The following is a 17,680-nucleotide window of genomic DNA, read 5'->3' as shown; positions in this document are numbered from 1 at the left end:
GGTGGGGAAGGAAGAAAGAAAGGGAGCCGGGGCCACGGCAGAGAAACAAGAAGGATGAGAGGGATGGCTGGAAGTCAGTGTTTGAATACGTTTTAATAACTATCTCTTTCTGTCCCCCTCTGCTTTCCCCTTCTCTCATTCTCATCCTGTGTTCTCGCTGTCTCTCTCTCTCTCTCTCTCTCTCCTTTCTCTCTGCAGGAGAAGAACAAAGACAAAGACAAGCGTTTCCGTCCCATCTATGACATTCCCTACATGTTCGAGGCCCGCGAGTTCATGAGGAAGAAGATCATTGGCAAGAAGGTAAGAGAACCACGCCCACAAGTCCCACTCACGTAGAGCTGTAGTTGACTAGATCTGCTCCAGAGGCTCTCCCTGAATATCTAGTGTAGTCTAGATCAGCGGTTCCCATCCCTTTTCCGTTACTGTACCACCACCTGAATTTCCCTCTGCCTGGAGTACCCCTGAAGTACCCCGTCATGTGCGTTTTAGTCTTCTCCAGTACCCCTGTGGATAGGCCAAGTACCCCCAGTGGGAACCACTGGTCTAGATCATCAGTTTTCTTTATTGCACTGTTGTCTTGAAAAACACACACACTCCTGTAATAACTCACCTGCTATTTTAACTTGTTTGATTCATGTCAAGTGACATGGGAGTTGTCCCTCCACTCCTACCTCATACACTGACTGACCATTTGATTTGAATCAGGAGATTCAATCTAGTCGCTCCCGATCTGGGCCTGACATCTCACTCCCTCTCTGGGTGGAAATCATGTGGCTCTGCAGATTTAAGCGGGTATTTTTGTGTGTTTGTGTCAGTAGTGATTTGTTGGGCCCATACATGCTGGACCAATGTAGTTTACATGGTTTTCACAGCAGGGACCGAAGTACTACACTTAAGACTGACTGCAGAACACGCAGGCACACACAATCCTCTGGGCTTTTCACAACACCGAGCAAGGAGACATGAGAGTTCAGTATTCAATAAGAGTTTGGAAACTCGTCACGCCCTTATATTCATTTGAATCATCAACGTTAATGATTTTTTAATGAGGAGATATTCTATATTCTCCTCAAAGCTAGTGTAGAGTGAAGCAACAGTAATGATTGCGGCGTGCTATTTGTGATTTGCGAAGACTGAATCAAGTCAGAAGTTCTTAGTCTGTCAACGTGCAAAAACACAGTTAAATGACCCCCCCCCCCAACATGGTTTAACTGAGTGAGATGATTTAGTTCTGTGTGTGGTATGGGGTGTAACGGTACATGTGTTCGCACCAAGCCGTTCGGTACGGTATGTTTTTTTAAACACTGTGCTTATAGGCTGTGCCTACACTACGTTGTATGCCTCGAGTAAATCTAAGCATCATTTTGTTTTCTGGCTATTCCATCAGACAACTAGAGCCAATGCACACATTGTAATCAAAATTCAAATCTTAATTGGCGCATTTCAAACTGTCCTTTTGTGAGGCGCAGTCGGGAACTAGTTCTGTACGATGTCGAGGGGTGGGGTGGGGTCGAAAAACCAGGAGGATTTTCCATTGGTTAATCTCCAGTTTAGGAACATTTTGGCTTCCCACAAGAGTACAACGGCGATGGACAGAAATTGTCTCCACGGCTCAACGAGAATAGCCTATGCAGCTGCCAACACCTCAAACATGAAACATGTTGACACATTTACGCCGACATCACCTCAGTATTCCTACCACTGGAGACAAAAAACCCAACAACTTCGTCTCCCCTCTGAATTGAAGCAGCCCCTCACAGTAGATTCTGACCAGGCAAAATAAATGATAAGAACGATAGGTCAAATCAAATAGCATTTTATTTGTCACATGTGCCGAATACAACAGGTGTGGTAGACCTTACTGTGAAACTCTTACTTACGAGGCTTTAACCAACGATGCAGTTCAAGAAATATAGTTAATAAACTAAAGTGAAAATTAAATAAAAAAAATAATCTAAAAGTAACACAAGAAAATGACATAACGATAACGAGACTATATACAGGGGGAACCGGTATCGAGTCAATATGCAGGGGTACAGGTTAGTCAAGGTAATTTGTACAGTGACTATGCATAGATAATCAACAACCAGTAGCAGCAGTGTAAAAACAACCGTCAGGGTGGCCATTTGATTAGCAGTCTTATGGCTTGGGGGTAGAATCTGTTAAGGAGCCTTTTTGTCATAGACTTGGCACTCTGGTACCTCTTGCTGTGTGGTAGTAGAGAGAACTTGGGTGACCGGAGGCTTTGACAATTTTTTGGGCCTTCCGCTGACACTGTCTAGTAGATAGGTCCTGGATGGTAGGAAGCTCGGCCCCAGTAACGTACTGAGCCGGTCACACATTACACCCTCTGTAGCGCCTTTAAGTTCAGATGCCGAGCAGTTGCCATACCAGGCGGTGTTGCAACTGGTCAGGATGCCCTCTGGTGCAGCTGTATAAATCTTTTTAAGGATCTGGGAACCCATGCCAAATCTTTTCAGTCTTCTGTGGAGGAAAAGGTGTTGTCGTGCCCTCTTCACAACTGTCTTGGTGTGTTTGGACCATGATAGTTATTGTTCTATAGTTATTGTTATTTTCCTATAGTCCACCATCAGCTCCTTTGTCTTGCTCACATTGAGGGAGAGGTGGTTGTCCTGGCACCAGACTGCCAGGTCTCTGACCTCCTCCCGTTAGGCTGTCTCATTGTTGTCAGGGATCATGCCTACCGTTGTTGTTGTGTCAGCAAACTTAATGATGGTGTTGGAGTCGTGCTTGGCCACACAGTCGTGGGTGAACAGAGAGTACAGGAGGGGACTAAGCACGCAGCCCTGAGGGACCCAGTGTTGAGGGTCAGCGTGTGGTTGCCTACCCTTATCACCTGGGGGCTGACCGCCAGGAAGTCCAGGATCCAGTTGCAGAGGGAGTTGTTTAGTCCCAGGGTCCTTAGCTTAGTGATGAGCTTTGTGGGCACTATGGTGTTGAACGCTGAGCTGTAGTCAATGAACAGCATTCTGAAGTATGTTTATAGCCGTGGATATGCGTCCATTCTTGGTGGTTGAGAAGAATTTTGGGTTTCAGCACCTCCTGAAAGTGCTCTCGAAGCTTTGCGAACTTTGCGTTCTCGCAACCATTTCAGCAAACGGGTAGTACCTGCTCTGTATAAGCAAGCTGAACCTGACGTTTGTCAGTGAATTGGCCAGTGGACCCTGTGTTGCGCTTACTACAGATGGATGTACCTCCATGGCTACAGTGAGCTACTTAACAGTGACATCACATTAACACCAGAGTGGGAAATGAGAAGTACCTTTTTTACGTCCTCCAGTGCTTCTGCTGGCATCCACTATAAACGTCCAGCACATTGACAGTCCAGGAGAAGCACTCTAGTGGTGCTGTGGTTTACGGAGAGACGTTGTACTCCTGGGTCTGTTAGAACACAACTCAAACATTCCTGTGCCTGGAGTGAGAGTTTGATTGGTGGTGGTCTGTGTGTGAGGGAGAGAGTTTGGTTGTGTGTGCAGCTGTTTCTGGTCTGTTTAATGAGTGCGTGTTCAGGGTATTTAGCAGGTTTTCCTCTCCAGCTCCTCGTTTTATAATCCATTGAAGGTAGAGATGTAGTCAGCCCAGAAGACCCAGCCATGGCGGTATGATTTGTTTCTGCATTTTTTAAATGTAATTGACCTTTATTTAACTAGGCAAGTCAGTTAAGAATAAATTCTTATTTGCAATGACTGCCTAGGAACAGTGGGTTAACTGCCTGTTCAGGAGCAGAACGACAGATTTGTACCTTGTCAGCTTGGGGATTTGAACTTGCAAACTTTCGGTTACGAGTCCAACGCTCTAACCACTAGGTTACCCTGCCGCCCCATTAACCACACTATTAATCACCCCGGCCTTGTGGTTTAGATTAGGCCTTGATTGAAACGTGTAGATGCACAGAGGCATCAGAATTAGTAGATGTATCTACAGTTATACATGCATCTGACTCTAAAATCATCGCACGTCGACTAGGTCTATATCTCAAATGGATTATATCATCTGGGAAGGTGCATGAGACTCCAACCAGACCTGGATTGAAACACTTTAGAAAGCTTTCAAATACTTTCAGCGATTGCTTTAGCCTTGCTTGGAGTGCCAGTTTGGCGGGGGTTGGAGCTTTTTGCGACTATTCAGTTGGTTCCATTGCAACAGGCATGCTCAATCAAGCCCAGCTAATATATGTCAAATGATTTTCAAATGTAATTTCAGTCCAGCATCGTCTTATTTATCCTCTCATTCTTCTTTGCCCCTCATCCTTGATTCGATTCCTCCACCTCTCCGATTCAGTCATTATAAAAGCTGAGAGTACGGCACTGTGTTCATCTATTGCAGTATATTCCTTTAGAAGGCTAGGCCCTCCCCCGTTTGTTCCTATTCTTTTGAAGTGATGACGGTTTATGTGTAGAGCTTCTGTTCGCTGTAGCCCAATCCATCCAGCATGAGACTAAAACATTCCCTCGTTCTTTTGATTTGATTTGTATTCACAATTTAAAGTTACAAAAGAAAAACGGTACAATATCAAGTCTGAAAGAAAATATTTTGCAACAGAGTATTTTCTATTGGTATATTGAGGCTCCCCAGCTCAAACGGGCAACAATGAAGTATTATTTTTTTTGAACCTTTATTTGAAACCCTGGCTTATCATTAGTTTCCTCCCGTTCTTTAATAACCTGTGTTTTTGCTAAGACACGGCTCAGCTGAGAATAGATAAATGTTGATACCCAAACTATTTTTACCTTGAGGGTAGGTTCACTGCCCTCGGCCGCCATGGCAACCAGAGTTAGAAAGCACGACAAGGAAGAATCTGAGATGATTAGCCGCATCAAGTGTTGTATTGATGGAAGGGTACAGTGGTGTGAGACGAGGGTGAATGTACCAACACGTACATGGAAGGAAAAGGGCTGTAATGCTGATCTTTGACTGCATATAGGCCTAATGTGCTTCTATTTTGGTCCCATTTTGACTGCAGAAAGGGGAAATGTCAGGGAACCCAGTTCACTAAGTAAGTGTGGAAGCTAAACCATCCAACGAGCAGATTTGACAGTCCTACCAATGCTTTTGTCCTGCTATGCAGAAGGACCAGTGTTTTGACTACAGCAACAATTAGAGAGGGAGTTCTCTGATCATGTCCAGTGGCTGTTTTTATCTCTCCTGCTTCGCTGGCCACCACAAACACCATCATTTTACCTCAGCAAACACAAAGGAGGACAGAAGAGATTTGACAGTACCGCAGGTGGCAGGTAGCCTAGCGGTTAAGAGCGTTAGGGCCAATAACACAAAGATTGCTGGTTCGAATCACCGAGCCGACTAGGTGCCCTTGAGCAAGGCACTTAACCCCAATTGCTCCTGTAGGTGGCTCTGGATAAGATGGTCTTCTAAATGACTAATGTTTAAATGTAGTACTAAAGCCTTTGAGCCTGGTTTAATTTGAGAACCTACACTGGGTTCTTTTAGCGCTCTTAACTCTGCTCGGCACCATCGCTTTGCTTCATCAGCGGGGTAATTGGGACTTGACACGGTGGTACTCTGCAGTATTTTCAGACACGTCTGGTGCTCGGGAGGGCACGGTACGCCCGAAAGCCCCAGCTCGGAGCCGCCCGCGCTCTGCCCTCGCCTCACACAGCACAGCAGACTACATTAGTTTAACAAGTTATTTTCGCTCCCTCGAAATCCGGTGGGACAGCATGCAAGGAGTGCTGCCATCCCCAAATTGGGTTCACCCGCTGGGTATCCCTCATCAGAATGTGCCCCTCTTCAGTCCCGAGTGGTCCGAAAGAGGGTTTCACATGACAGGTCAAAGGTTGTATCATACAGTCCACCAATGGTGGTTGTTGGGAATTGAACCAACTTTTCCCTGTGGGGAACACCATTGTCATCGACCTAAGCATAAAAGGCGTACAACGCTGAAATACAATAAGCTCAATCAATCAATCAATCAATCAATGTGTCTGTTTAGTAAGTTGGCAGACAGCCAGAGGAAGCCTCAAAGTGCTCCACTTTAAGAGATGTATAAAATAATGATGTCCCTTTGTCTTCATCTCTATCAAGATGGCTGGGATACTTTTCATCTGTTATGAAGCGTGTCCAATACTCATATTCAAAGGGTTTCTGTTATCAGAGGTTGGGTCCATATCAAATGGATGTCAGAGCATCAGTTAAGAGCTGTTAATGTGTGACTGAGGTAGTGGGTTATTTTTTTGACTTGCACAAGTGGAGGAAAATACCAAACTACCCTCTTAATGATTCTGGGCTACAATAAAACCTCTTTCAATACATTTTAATAACCAAGTTTCAGGGATTAGTCATATAAACAACAGTTTATATGACTAACAAGTTCAACAGAGAATTTAACCAGACTGCATTTCAATTCTAACGTTCTCTTGATGTGTGAGGAGAACATTTGTTTTGAATCCCAGTTATCGTTTTTAAAAATTCAAATGTGTCCAAGTGTTATTTGACCTCTTAACACCCACACACACGGCTCTGAAAGGAAATCAAGAGAGTGGATGGATACAGTCAGTCAGTGTACAATCTCAGGCCATAGACTTCAGGTTGCTAATCACAAGATTAGTGCTGATATAGGATCAGCTCCATATCATATATTTATAATCCGTATCATTTGATTGGTTCTGAATTTTAAAAGACTTATCCTCTATCAGCACTCCTACTATCAGCCGCTGTGAATATGGGCCCTGAAGTGCTGTACACAAGCCTCAGATGGTTAGACTGGACCGGAGTCCATGTCAGGTCGCTTCTCTTCCTTCTATCCCTCAACACACTGACAGAGACGCCAGAAAGCCTGAGAAGTTTATTCGTGTCGGGTAATGAAGGTAAATCTGCAGAGAAGTGTTTTCTGCTCTCTCTTTCTCTCTCCCTCTCCATCTCTCTCTCTCTCTCCTCTCGCCATATTGAAATAGCTGTTTCGCTCGGTGACATAATCCAAAGCTAGATTTGGTTAACTTTATAAGTAGTGCTGTTCCTCTTTTCTATGTGCCGGGTCTCAGCCTCAGCAGAAAAAGTCCAATGGAAACGTTGCATTAATCCACTTATCAGAGGAGAGCACATTCGGATAATCCCGGCCTGCTCAAAGTGGCTCCTGTTCTGCTGTGCGAGTGTAGTACAGTGAATGGCAGTTTTTAAAGATTTTTTTATAACGTGTGTGTGAATGTAAAGGAAGACACAGTGGCGTTTGTGTTGCCAGTTTGACTATAGTGGGAGCAGTCGGTGTGTGTAGCGGTATGCACACGTGTTTGTTTCTCTTTATACAGTGGGCCTGGACATGTACTGGCTTAAGCAGGGGGACACGTCTGGCACTGCAGGATTTGAGTCCCTGGCGGCGTAGTGTGTTACTGATGATAGGCTTTGTTACTTTGGTCCCAGCTCTCTGCAGGTCATTCACTAGGTCCCCCCGTGTGGTTCTGGGATTTTTGCTCACCGTTCTTGTGATCATTTTGACCCCACGGGGTGAGATCTTGCGTGGAGCCCCAGATCGAGGGAGATTATCAGTGGTCTTGTATGTCTTCCATTTCCTAATGATTTCTCCCACAGTTGATTTCTTCAAACCAAGCTGCTTACCTATTTCAGATTCAGTCTTCCCAGCCTGGTGCAGGTCTACAATTTTGTTTCTGGTGTCCTTTGACAGCTCTTTGGTCTTGGCCATAGTGGAGTTTGGAGTGTGACTGTTTGAGGTTGTGGACAGGTGTCTTTTATACTGATGACAAGTTCAAACAGGTGCCATTAATACAGGTAACGAGTGGAGGACAGAGGAGCCTCTGAAAGAAGAAGTTACAGGTCTGTGAGAGCCAGAAATCTTGCTTGTTTGTAAGTGACCAAATACTTATTTTCCACCATAATTTGCAAATAAATTCATTAAAAATCCTACAATGTGATTTTCTGGATTTTTTCCCCTCATTTTGTCTGTCATAGTTGAAGTGTACCTATGATGAAAATTACAGGCCTCTCTCATCTTTTTAAGTGGGAGAACTTGCACAATTGGTGGCTGACTAAGTACTTTTTTGCCCCACTGTACATGCCTGCTCAGTTCACAGGAGTCACTAGGTCCCCAGGTCCAGATCCCAGATGGGACTTTGTGTGGAGTTTGCGGTTCACCCCACTTCCCTAAATGATAGCCAGCTGCTTTTACTGTGTTAACAACACCAGGGCATCTGAGCACATCAACACTGTTATGAAGTCATGTCTCTCTCCACCCGGGGCTTTAAGACGCTGGAATTACAGCTGTGTGTTTGAGCAGAGCCGAGGCTCAGTTTTTAATCCATAAAATATGTATTAGACTTTCCCCGCTGCACCTAGCGCCAGACTATTAAACTCAACCACTCACACTGTGGTTGGTGTGGGGAGCTCTGCAGCAAAACAGCCCTGTGTCTGACCAAGCATGCTTTTTACTTATTGTACACCTACACTCTTATCTACGCAGACGCCCGCACACACACGCACACAGTAAAGCGAATCTCCGAGCCCCTGATCCCAGTCGGAACAAACACATTTCTTCCCCTCCTCCTCCTCATCAGATATCCCCCTCCAGTCCTCTCCTCTAGGGGTCTCTTCTAAATGACTTCTCTATCTCGAGATCTGCACACTGGTCTGTGGAGAATCTGCTGGATCCTCTAATCTACCATCGCTTTGTCAAACCTTTTAATCTATCATCACTTTACTTAATGGGGTCAGACTCTCTCCCTCTCTGTCGTGCTCTGCTGAAAATCTGCTCCATTCCTTTCCCGTCTCCTTCCTCCTTCTGCTTTTGTCCTCATTTTTTCCTCTAATCTTTCTCTTCCTCTTTCTCTCCATCTCTGCTCCTCTCCTCTTTCTCTCCATCTCTGCTCCTCTCCTCTTTCTCTCCATCTCTGCTCCTCTCCTCTTTCTCTCCATCTCTGCTCCTCTCCTCTTTCTCTCCATCTCTGCTCCTCTCCTCTTTCTCTCCATCTCTGCTCCTCTCCTCTTTCTCTCCATCTCTGCTCCTCTCCTCTTTCTCTCCATCTCTGCTCCTCTCCTCTTTCTCTCCATCTCTGCTCCTCTCCTCTTTCTCTCCATCTCTGCTCCTCTCCTCTTTCTCTCCATCTCTGCTCCTCTCCTCTTTCTCTCCATCTCTGCTCCTCTCCTCTTTCTCTCCATCTCTGCTCCTCTCCTCTTTCTCTCCATCTCTGCTCCTCTCCTCTTTCTCTCCATCTCTGCTCCTCTCCTCTTTCTCTCCATCTCTGCTCCTCTCCTCTTTCTCTCATCTGAAGTCATTATCCCTGCCCAACGATGCAGAGCCATTACAGAAGATGTGTAGATTGGGGAGGAGACGCGACACAAAGCACAAATGAACCAAAACCGTCTTTTATGGGGGGAATAAATGCCTTTATTTGTTGAGGCACAAAAAAGCTTACAGCCGTGTTCCGCTGTGGGAAAATGAGGCGCCTCGGCAGGAAGTCTTTCCATTATGCCGATCAGATTGGGTTGTTATGCTTATTTTCTGTCATGAAGTTTGTGTGTGTGTGTTTTTGCTAGCGGTAATATTACTAAGAGCATCTTATACCAATGTTATTGACAGTAATATGTTGTGTAGTCCAGGCAGTTTTCTATATTAAGTGGAAGTTGAGCCTTGTGTTTTGGTTTGTTATAGGGGAACTTTCCACTCATTCTGTTAGGTGCAATGGCCTCTGAAGACTTCTAGTAACAGTCACACACAATAACATTTAGGGTAGTTAGTAAATGCTTCAGCCATTTTGTAGAATTAAATATATTTTGTCACATACACTGGAGGAGTCAGTGAAATGTGTTATATTACAGGGTCAGCCGTAGTAGTACGGTGCCCTGGAGCAAATTAGGTTTAAGTGCCACATCGACAGATTTTTCATCTTGTCTGCTCAGGTATTCGAACCAGCAACCTTTTGGTTACTGGCCAAACTCTCTAACCGCTAGGCTACCAATGATAAACACTACGATTGTGCCCTATTGTTGTACAAAACGCTACATCGCTCCACATAGTCCTCAAATGTAGTATGACACCTTTTAGTCCCCTTTTACGGTTACACTGTAGCCCCAAACCCTCTTGTCGCTAGACCGTTCTAGCTTCTTCCTCTACCACTCTCTCACATCCCCATCTTACCACCCACCCTTGCCAGATGCCAACTTAGCAGAGAGCATGCTGGGACATCCATTTCCTATAATCCTGTCTACCCTCCATCACCGTGTCCTTGTCCAGCGTGGCCCTCAGATTAATGACAACGCCCCCCTCGTCTCCTCTCCCACCTATGTGACCCCACCATCTGGGACGGTTGGGACCCTCGCACCTCTCTCTGACGGAATAGCTCTTTGTTTGCTCAACTGTATGATGGAGTAAAAATGCAGGCCTGGAGATTCCCAGATTGTAGATTCCCTGTTGCTCCCATCCTGGGCTTAGGAAATGTCATTGCCTGTCCCCACCTATCCTATTCATCCCTGCTTCCCTGCTTCTGTTTGCTCTGTCGGCCAGGAAGGGAGGAATGGGGGAAATGGTTGTTCCCCATCTAAACACTGTTTTTCCTCCACCCGCTGTGTGCTGCTGGGCCTGTCCGTGTTTGATAGTAATCTGCCACCTCTTGGTTGTGTGGGCGCGTGCGTGTGAGTGTGTTTGTGAGCTTGGAGTTATAAACAGCCCCAGTGCTCCTCTGGGGAGATCCACAGTCCAGCCTGACATGATTCACACTGACTGGGGGTGACCTTGTAAACTAGCCCACACGCACACGCACATACGTGTCTGTCTATTGCATTTTCACGACCAGTATTTCTAATTATTTGAAAAACGTTGACTAGTCGATACCTTGATTTTATTACGACTTGATGTTCCAAACATACTGCTCACCATCTGTCTGCTTCAGAGGGACAAGAGAGTCATGAGAAAAACGAGTTTTGACCAGTCATGTAAATAAGGTGCTGAAAACAAATTGGCTTCCTACTTAAAATGATGGAGAACAAGCTATGAAGGAATTCCCCCCATCACTGTTAGTCATGAATGATAGGCTGACATAACGACAAAATAAATGACGTTGACACAAATTGACTCAATCTCCCCACGTGTGCAGTCATACGTTGTCTTCAACCCTATATTACATGACGGTGACAGTGAGGACCTGAGGTCTCTAGTCCACTAAAGACACGGTGGCTCTTCTAAATCAGCCTTCAGTTGTTTGACGTCATTCACCGGGAGAGTTGTCTGACATCATTTCCTGTGACATGCCATTGACATTTCCTGTGACATGGCGTTTCAGGTGAACGTCACGGTGGACTACATCAGAGCTGCCACCAGCTCCTCAGAGACCAGCACCATCCCCGCCTTTGCAGAACGCACCTGTGCCACGGTCACCATCGGCGGCATGTGAGTACACCTATCTGGACACCAACTTGTCCCCCTGCACCGTCGACCTCTGCTGACCCATAACATGTCTGTCACCCCGTCTGTCACCTTGCTTGTAGACAGGATGAGTAGTCCAGAAGAGCGTTTGTCAATCCTGGCTCCGGTAACACCTATAGTGCAGAGCTTTGTTCTAGTCCAGTAGGAACACAGCAGAGTCGGCTCAAACTTACTGTATTTCACCCATTGGAACGTTGAATTGGGTGTTAGTACTGGACTGGAACAAACATGCACAATATGCTATGATCGAAGGGGACTGATCTAGGCCATATATATCTATATTCCTTAGAATCAGTTGAAGTGAATATCTGTCTGTAGGCCACTGATGTAATGGACAAGGACAAGACAGTTCAACAAGAAATAAAAGCTCTACAAAGGCCCAATAGAACAGGTTAAATATACACAGTACAGGCCTACTGCATTAAAGAGCAACCAACGTGGGCAAGCCACACAGTTCATTCACACCCCTTCAGGTCAACATGTCGCCCGGCTACGCCCTCTGAGGTTGTTTTCACTCATACAAATGGAAGAAAGACCTTGTTACGACATGTTCTGGAGCTACGGAGTCCCTCTCCTTTCATCAGCTAGCCCCCCTTATCACACGGCACCGCTAGTTAGCAGCAACGCCCGGCCAGCGTAGGTCACCCAATTACCAGGCAGACTGCGGTGCATTGTGGGTAACAGGTGGCCTGGCCGCCCTCAGGCTCTGAGGTGCTGTGTGTGTGCGTGCGTGCTCGTCTTATGGCGCACCATATTTCTCTCCACGTGGTGAGCCAGACCCCTCTACCCGTTTAGCACAAGGCGAGGGAGAGAGGCACAGCAGGGGGGCTAGCTGGAGATAGCTAGTGCCAGCAGGCTAGCAGCCGACGTCCTAGATACCACAACCATTGAGATGGTTAGTATTGGAGTGGGGACTGGTGGAGAGGGGTGTGGAAAAGGCCTGTTTGACCGTACCCTGCTTTTAGGCTAATTTAAGGTTGTCTGATTTCCCAAGGACACGTCAACCTCATTTCCTCATACTTTATAAATGCATACAGTCAGGCAGGCTAGGTCATTCAGTAAATAAGAGTTTGTTCTTTAAACTGACTTGCCTTTATAAATGAAGTTAGAATAAATAGTCTTTGGAACAAGCACTAATCTGACAACCTGGGTGGGTCAAAGTGAAAGATCCACCATGTTGTTTTCACCCATCCCAGTCATGTGAGATCTATGAAATGAAAACAATATGCTTTTTCAACTTTTTTAAAGTGTCTAATTTGAAGGCAATTTGCAACACAGTCCAACATTTTTGCAGTGTTTGCTGATCTGCCTCCACATTTCCATTCAGAAGATGTGAAAGTCATTAAAGCCACTGTCATGATGTGATGCTCAATTTGTCTCAATTTATAAAAGACCGAGAAATGAAACCAAAGTGAGGACGGGGGAAATTACTTTTACAGTTTTTTCTCTTTTCTTTTTGATTCCACATCTCAATTGAAGGCAGTTTACTAGACTCGTCCTGTTTTTATTCTCTCTGCCTGCCGGCCTGCCTCTCTCTTTCTCTGCCGGCCGGCCGGCCTGCCTCTCTCTCTTTCTCTGCCGGCCGGCCGGCCGGCCTGCCTCTCTCGCTTTCTCTGCCTGCCGGCCGGCCTGCCTCTCTCGCTTTCTCTGCCTGCCGGCCGGCCTGCCTCTCTCTCTTTTCTCTGCCGGCCGGCCTGCCTCTCTCTTTCTCTGCCTGCCGGCCGGCCTGCCTCTCTCTCTTTCTCTGCCTCCGGCCTGCCTCTCTCTCTTTCTCTGCCGGCCGGCCGCCTTTCTCTCTTTCTCTGCCGGCCGGCCGGCCTGCCTCTCTCTCTTTCTCTGCCTGCCGGGCCGGCCGGCCTGCCTCTCTTTCTCTGCCGGCCGGCCGGCCTGCCTCTCTCCTTTCTCTGCCGGCCGGCCGGCCTGCCTCTCTCTCTTTCTCTGCCGCCGGCCGGCCCTGCCTCTCTCTTTCTCTGCCGGCCGGCCGGCCTGCCTCTCTCGCTTTCTCTGCCGGCCGGCCGGCCTGCCTCTCTCGCTTTCTCTGCCGGCCGGCCGGCCTGCCTCTCTCGCTTTCTCTGCCTGCCGGCCGGCCTGCCTCTCTCGCTTTCTCTGCCTGCCGGCCGGCCGGCCTGCCTCTCTCGCTTTCTCTGCCTGCCGGCCGGCCGGCCTGCCTCTCTCGCTTTCTCTGCCTGCCGGCCGGCTGGCCTGCCTCTCTCGCTTTCTCTGCCTGCCTGCCTCTCGCTTTCTGCCGGCCGGCCTGCCTCTCTCGCTTTCTCTGCCTGCGCTGCCTCTCTCGCTTTCTCTGCCTGCCGGCCGGCCTGCCTCTCTCGCTTTCTCTGCCGGCCTGCCTCTCGCTCTGGCTCTCGCTCTGGCGCTGGCCTGCCCCGCTCTCGCTCTCGCTCTGGCTCTGCTGGCTGGCCTGGCTCTGCCGGCTGGCCTGGCTCTGGCTCTCGCTCTGGCTCTAGCTCTGCCGGCTGGCCTGCTTCGCTCTGGCTCTGGCTCGGGCTCGGGCTCGGGCTCTGGCTCGGCTTGGGCTCTGGCTCGGGCTTGGGCTCTGGCTCGGGCTCGGGCTCTAGCTCTCGCTCTCGCTCTGCCGGCTGGCCTGCTTCGCTCGGGCTCTGGCTCTGGCTCAGGCTCTGGCTCGGGCTCTGGCTCAGGCTCTGGCTCTGGCTCTGGCTCTGGCTCGGGCTCTGGCTCTCGCTCTGGCTCGGGCTCTGGCTCTGGCTCGGGCTCTGGCTCTCGCTCTGGCTCTCACTCTGGCTCTAGCTCTGCCGGCTGGCCTGCTTCGCTCTGGCTCTGGCTCGGGCTCGGGCTCTGGCTCGGGCTCTGGCTCGGGCTCTGGCTCTGGCTCGGGCTCGGGCTCTGGCTCGGGCTCTGGCTCGGGCTCTGGCTCGGGCTCTGGCTCTGGCTCTCGCTCTGGCTCTGCCGGCTGGCCTGCCCGCCTCTGGCTCTGGCTGGCTCTCGCTCTGGCTCTCGCTCTGGCTCTCGCTCTGGCTCTCGCTCTGGCTCTCGCTCTGGCTCTCGCTCTGGCTCTCGCTCTGGCTCTCGCTCTGGCTCTGCCGGCTGGCCTGCCCCGCTCTCGCTCTGGCTCTGCCGGCTGGCCTGCCCCGCTCTAGCTCTCGCTCTTGCTCTGGCTCTGGCTTTGCCGGCTGGCCTTCCCCTCTCTCGCTCTCCCGGCTGGCCTGCCCCGCTCTCGCTCTGGCTCTGCTGGCTGGCCTGCCCCGCTCTCACTCTGGCTCTGCTGGCTGGCCTGCCCCGCTCTCGCTCTGGCTCTGCTGGCTGGCCTGCCCCGCTCTCTGGCTCTGCTGGCTGGCCTGCCCCGCTCTCGCTCTGGCTCTGCTGGCTGGCCTGCCCCGCTCTCGCTCTGGCTCTGCTGGCTGGCCTGCCCCGCTCTCGCTCTGGCTCTGCTGGCTGGCCTGCCCCGCTCTCGCTCTGGCTCTGCTGGCTGGCCTGCCCCGCTCTCGCTCTGGCTCTCTGCTGGCTGGCCTGCCCCGCTCTCGCTCTGGCTCTGCTGGCTGGCCTGCCCCGCTCTCGCTCTGGCTCTGGCTCTCGCTCTGGCTCTGCCGGCTGGCCTGCCCCGCTCTCGCTCTGGCTCTGCTGGCTGGCCTGCCCGCTCTCGCTCTGGCTCTGCCGGCTGGCCTGCCCCACTCTCGCTCTGGCTCTGCCGCTGGCCTGCCCCGCTCTCGCTCTCGCTCTGCCGGCTGGCCTGCCCCGCTCTCGCTCTGGCTCTGCTGGCTGGCCTGCCCCGCTCTCGCTCTGGCTCTGCTGGCTGGCCTGCCCCGCTCTCACTCTGGCTCTCGCTCTCGCTCTGCCGGCTGGCCTGCCCCGCTCTCGCTCTGCCGGTTGGCCTGCCCCGCTCTCGCTCTCCCGGCTGGCCTGCCCCGCTCTCGCTCTGGCTCTGGCTCTGGCTCTGGCTCTGCCGGCTGGCCTGCCCCGCTCTCGCTCTGGCTCTGCCGGCTGGCCTGCCCCGCTCTCGCTCTCGCTCTGCCGGCTGGCCTGCCCCACTCTCCTGGCTCTGGCTCTGCCGGCTGGCCTGCCCGCTCTCGCTCTCGCTCTGCCGGCTGGCCTGCCCCGCTCTCGCTCTGGCTCTTGCTCTCGCTCTGCCGGCTGGCCTGCCCCGCTCTGGCTCTCGCTCTGCCGGCTGGCCTGCCCCGCTCTGGCTCTCGCTCTGCCGGCTGGCCTGCCCCGCTCTGGCTCTCGCTCTGCCGGCTGGCTTGCCCCGCTCTCGCTCTGCCGGCTGGCCTGCCCCGCTCTCGCTCTCGCTCTGGCTCTGGCTCTGCAGGCTGGCCTGCCCCGCTCTCGCTCTCGCTCTGGCTCTCGCTCTGCCGGCTGGCCTGCCCCGCTCTCGCTCTGCAGGCTGGCCTGCCCCGCTCTCGCTCTGGCTCTCGCTCTCGCTCTGCCGGCCGGCCTGCCCCGCTCTCTCTCGCGCTCTCATCTCTCTCTCTCGCGCTCTCATCTCTCTCTCTCGCGCTCTCATCTCTCTCTCTCGCGCTCTCATCTCTCTCGCTCCAATTAATCTGAACAGAAAACCTAATAAAAACATTTCACCACAACGAGGAGCCACCAAACTTTCTCAATTACGGTCTTAGCATGCCGACAGGCTAACAAAACATTTTGGAAAGACAAGCATGCACCGAGTGCACTCACTCCCATCCACTTTAGCTGTTACATGGGCGCCTAAGGGCTCTGAGCTAACTGCAGAGCCCTTCCATCGAACTCTCACCTGTTATTTTTCTACTTCTCTCTCTCACCTTCCCCCCCTTTCTGTGGTTGTGAAATAACAATGCAGCCTCTGGTTGCTGTGGTTCGAAGGTCTCTCTCACCTCGCTATGTTGCCGGGACCTTGACTTGCTAGTCAGTTAGTCAGTCATCGTCTTTCACATTTTCTTTAAGCTTTCTTCTGTTGTTCTTCAGTGTTTCTGGGCTTGTGTTTCTGAGCTTGTGTTTCTGGGCTTGTGTTTCTGGGCTTGTGTTTCTGAGCTTGTGTTTCTGAGCTTGTGTTTCTGAGCTTGTGTTTCTGAGCTTGTGTTTCTGAGCTTGTGTTTCTGAGCTTGTGTTTCTGAGCTTGTGTTTCTGGGCTTGTGTTTCTGAGCTTGTGTTTCTGAGCTTGTGTTTCTGAGCTTGTGTTTCTGAGCTTGTGTTTCTGAGCTTGTGTTTCTGAGCTTGTGTTTCTGAGCTTGTGTTTCTGAGCTTGTGTTTCTGAGCTTGTGTTTCTGGGCTTGTGTTTCTGGGCTTGTGTTTCTGGGCTTGTGTTTCTGGGCTTGTGTTTCTGGGCTTGTGTTTCTGGGCTTGTGTTTCTGAGCTTGTGGTTCTGGGCTTGTGGTTCTGGGCTTGTGTTTCTGAGCTTGTGGTTCTGGGCTTGTGGTTCTGAGCTTGTGTTTCTGGGCTTGTGTTTCTGAGCTTGTGGTTCTGGGCTTGTGTTTCTGAGCTTTTGGTTCTGAGCTTGTGTTTCTGGGCTTGTGTTTCTGAGCTTGTGGTTCTGGGCTTGTGTTTCTGAGCTTTTGGTTCTGAGCTTGTGTTTCTGGGCTTGTGTTTCTGGGCTTGTGTTTCTGAGCTTGTGTTTCTGAGCTTGTGTTTCTGAGCTTGTGTTTCTGAGCTTGTGTTTCTGAGCTTGTGTTTCTGAGCTTGTGTTTCTGAGCTTGTGTTTCTGGGCTTGTGTTTCTGAGCTTGTGTTTCTGGGCTTGTGTTTCTGGGCTTGTGTTTCTGGGCTTGTGTTTCTGGGCTTGTGTTTCTGGGCTTGTGTTTCTGGGCTTGTGTTTCTGGGCTTGTGTTTCTGAGCTTGTGGTTCTGGGCTTGTGGTTCTGAGCTTGTGGTTCTGAGCTTGTGGTTCTGAGCTTGTGGTTCTGGGCTTGTGTTTCTGAGCTTTGGTTCTGAGCTTGTGTTTCTGGGCTTGTGTTTCTGAGCTTGTGTTTCTGAGCTTGTGTTTCTGGGCTTTTGGTTCTGAGCTTATGTTTCTGAGCTTGTGTTTCTGAGCTTGTGTTTCTGAGCTTGTGTTTCTGGGCTTGTGTTTCTGAGCTTTTGGTTCCGAGCTTGTGTTACTGGGCTTGTGTTTCTGAGCTTGTGTTTCTGAGCTTGTGGTTCCGGGCTTGTGGTTCCGGGCTTGTGGTTCCGGGCTTGTGGTTCCGGGCTTGTGGTTCTTCAGTGTTTCTGGGCTTGTGTTTCTGGGCTTGTGTTTCCGGGCTTGTGGTTCCGGGCTTGTGGTTCCGGGCTTGTGGTTCCGGGCTTGTGGTTCCGGGCTTGTGGTTCCGGGCTTGTGGTTCCGGGCTTGTGGTTCCG

At 50.2% G+C, this 17,680-nt stretch overlaps 1 protein-coding gene across 1 annotated transcript in view; it reads left to right on the top strand.

Annotated features, from left to right (window-relative positions):
• LOC112239099 (staphylococcal nuclease domain-containing protein 1) overlaps positions 1-17,680 on the top strand; it is a 115,898-nt gene that overhangs the window by 51,188 nt on the left and 47,030 nt on the right. Inside the window, exons 11-12 of the mRNA XM_042316983.1 lie at positions 199-300; positions 11,265-11,371. Of these exons, the coding sequence (XP_042172917.1) occupies positions 199-300; positions 11,265-11,371 (209 nt within the window). The remainder of the gene's footprint in view (positions 1-198; positions 301-11,264; positions 11,372-17,680) is intronic.

Source organism: Oncorhynchus tshawytscha, unplaced genomic scaffold, assembly GCF_018296145.1.
Source record: "Oncorhynchus tshawytscha isolate Ot180627B unplaced genomic scaffold, Otsh_v2.0 Un_contig_1775_pilon_pilon, whole genome shotgun sequence".
NCBI classification, from domain to species: Eukaryota; Metazoa; Chordata; class Actinopteri; order Salmoniformes; family Salmonidae; genus Oncorhynchus; species Oncorhynchus tshawytscha.
Note: the sequence above shows the minus strand (reverse complement) of the source record. Positions and strands in the feature narration are given on the sequence as shown.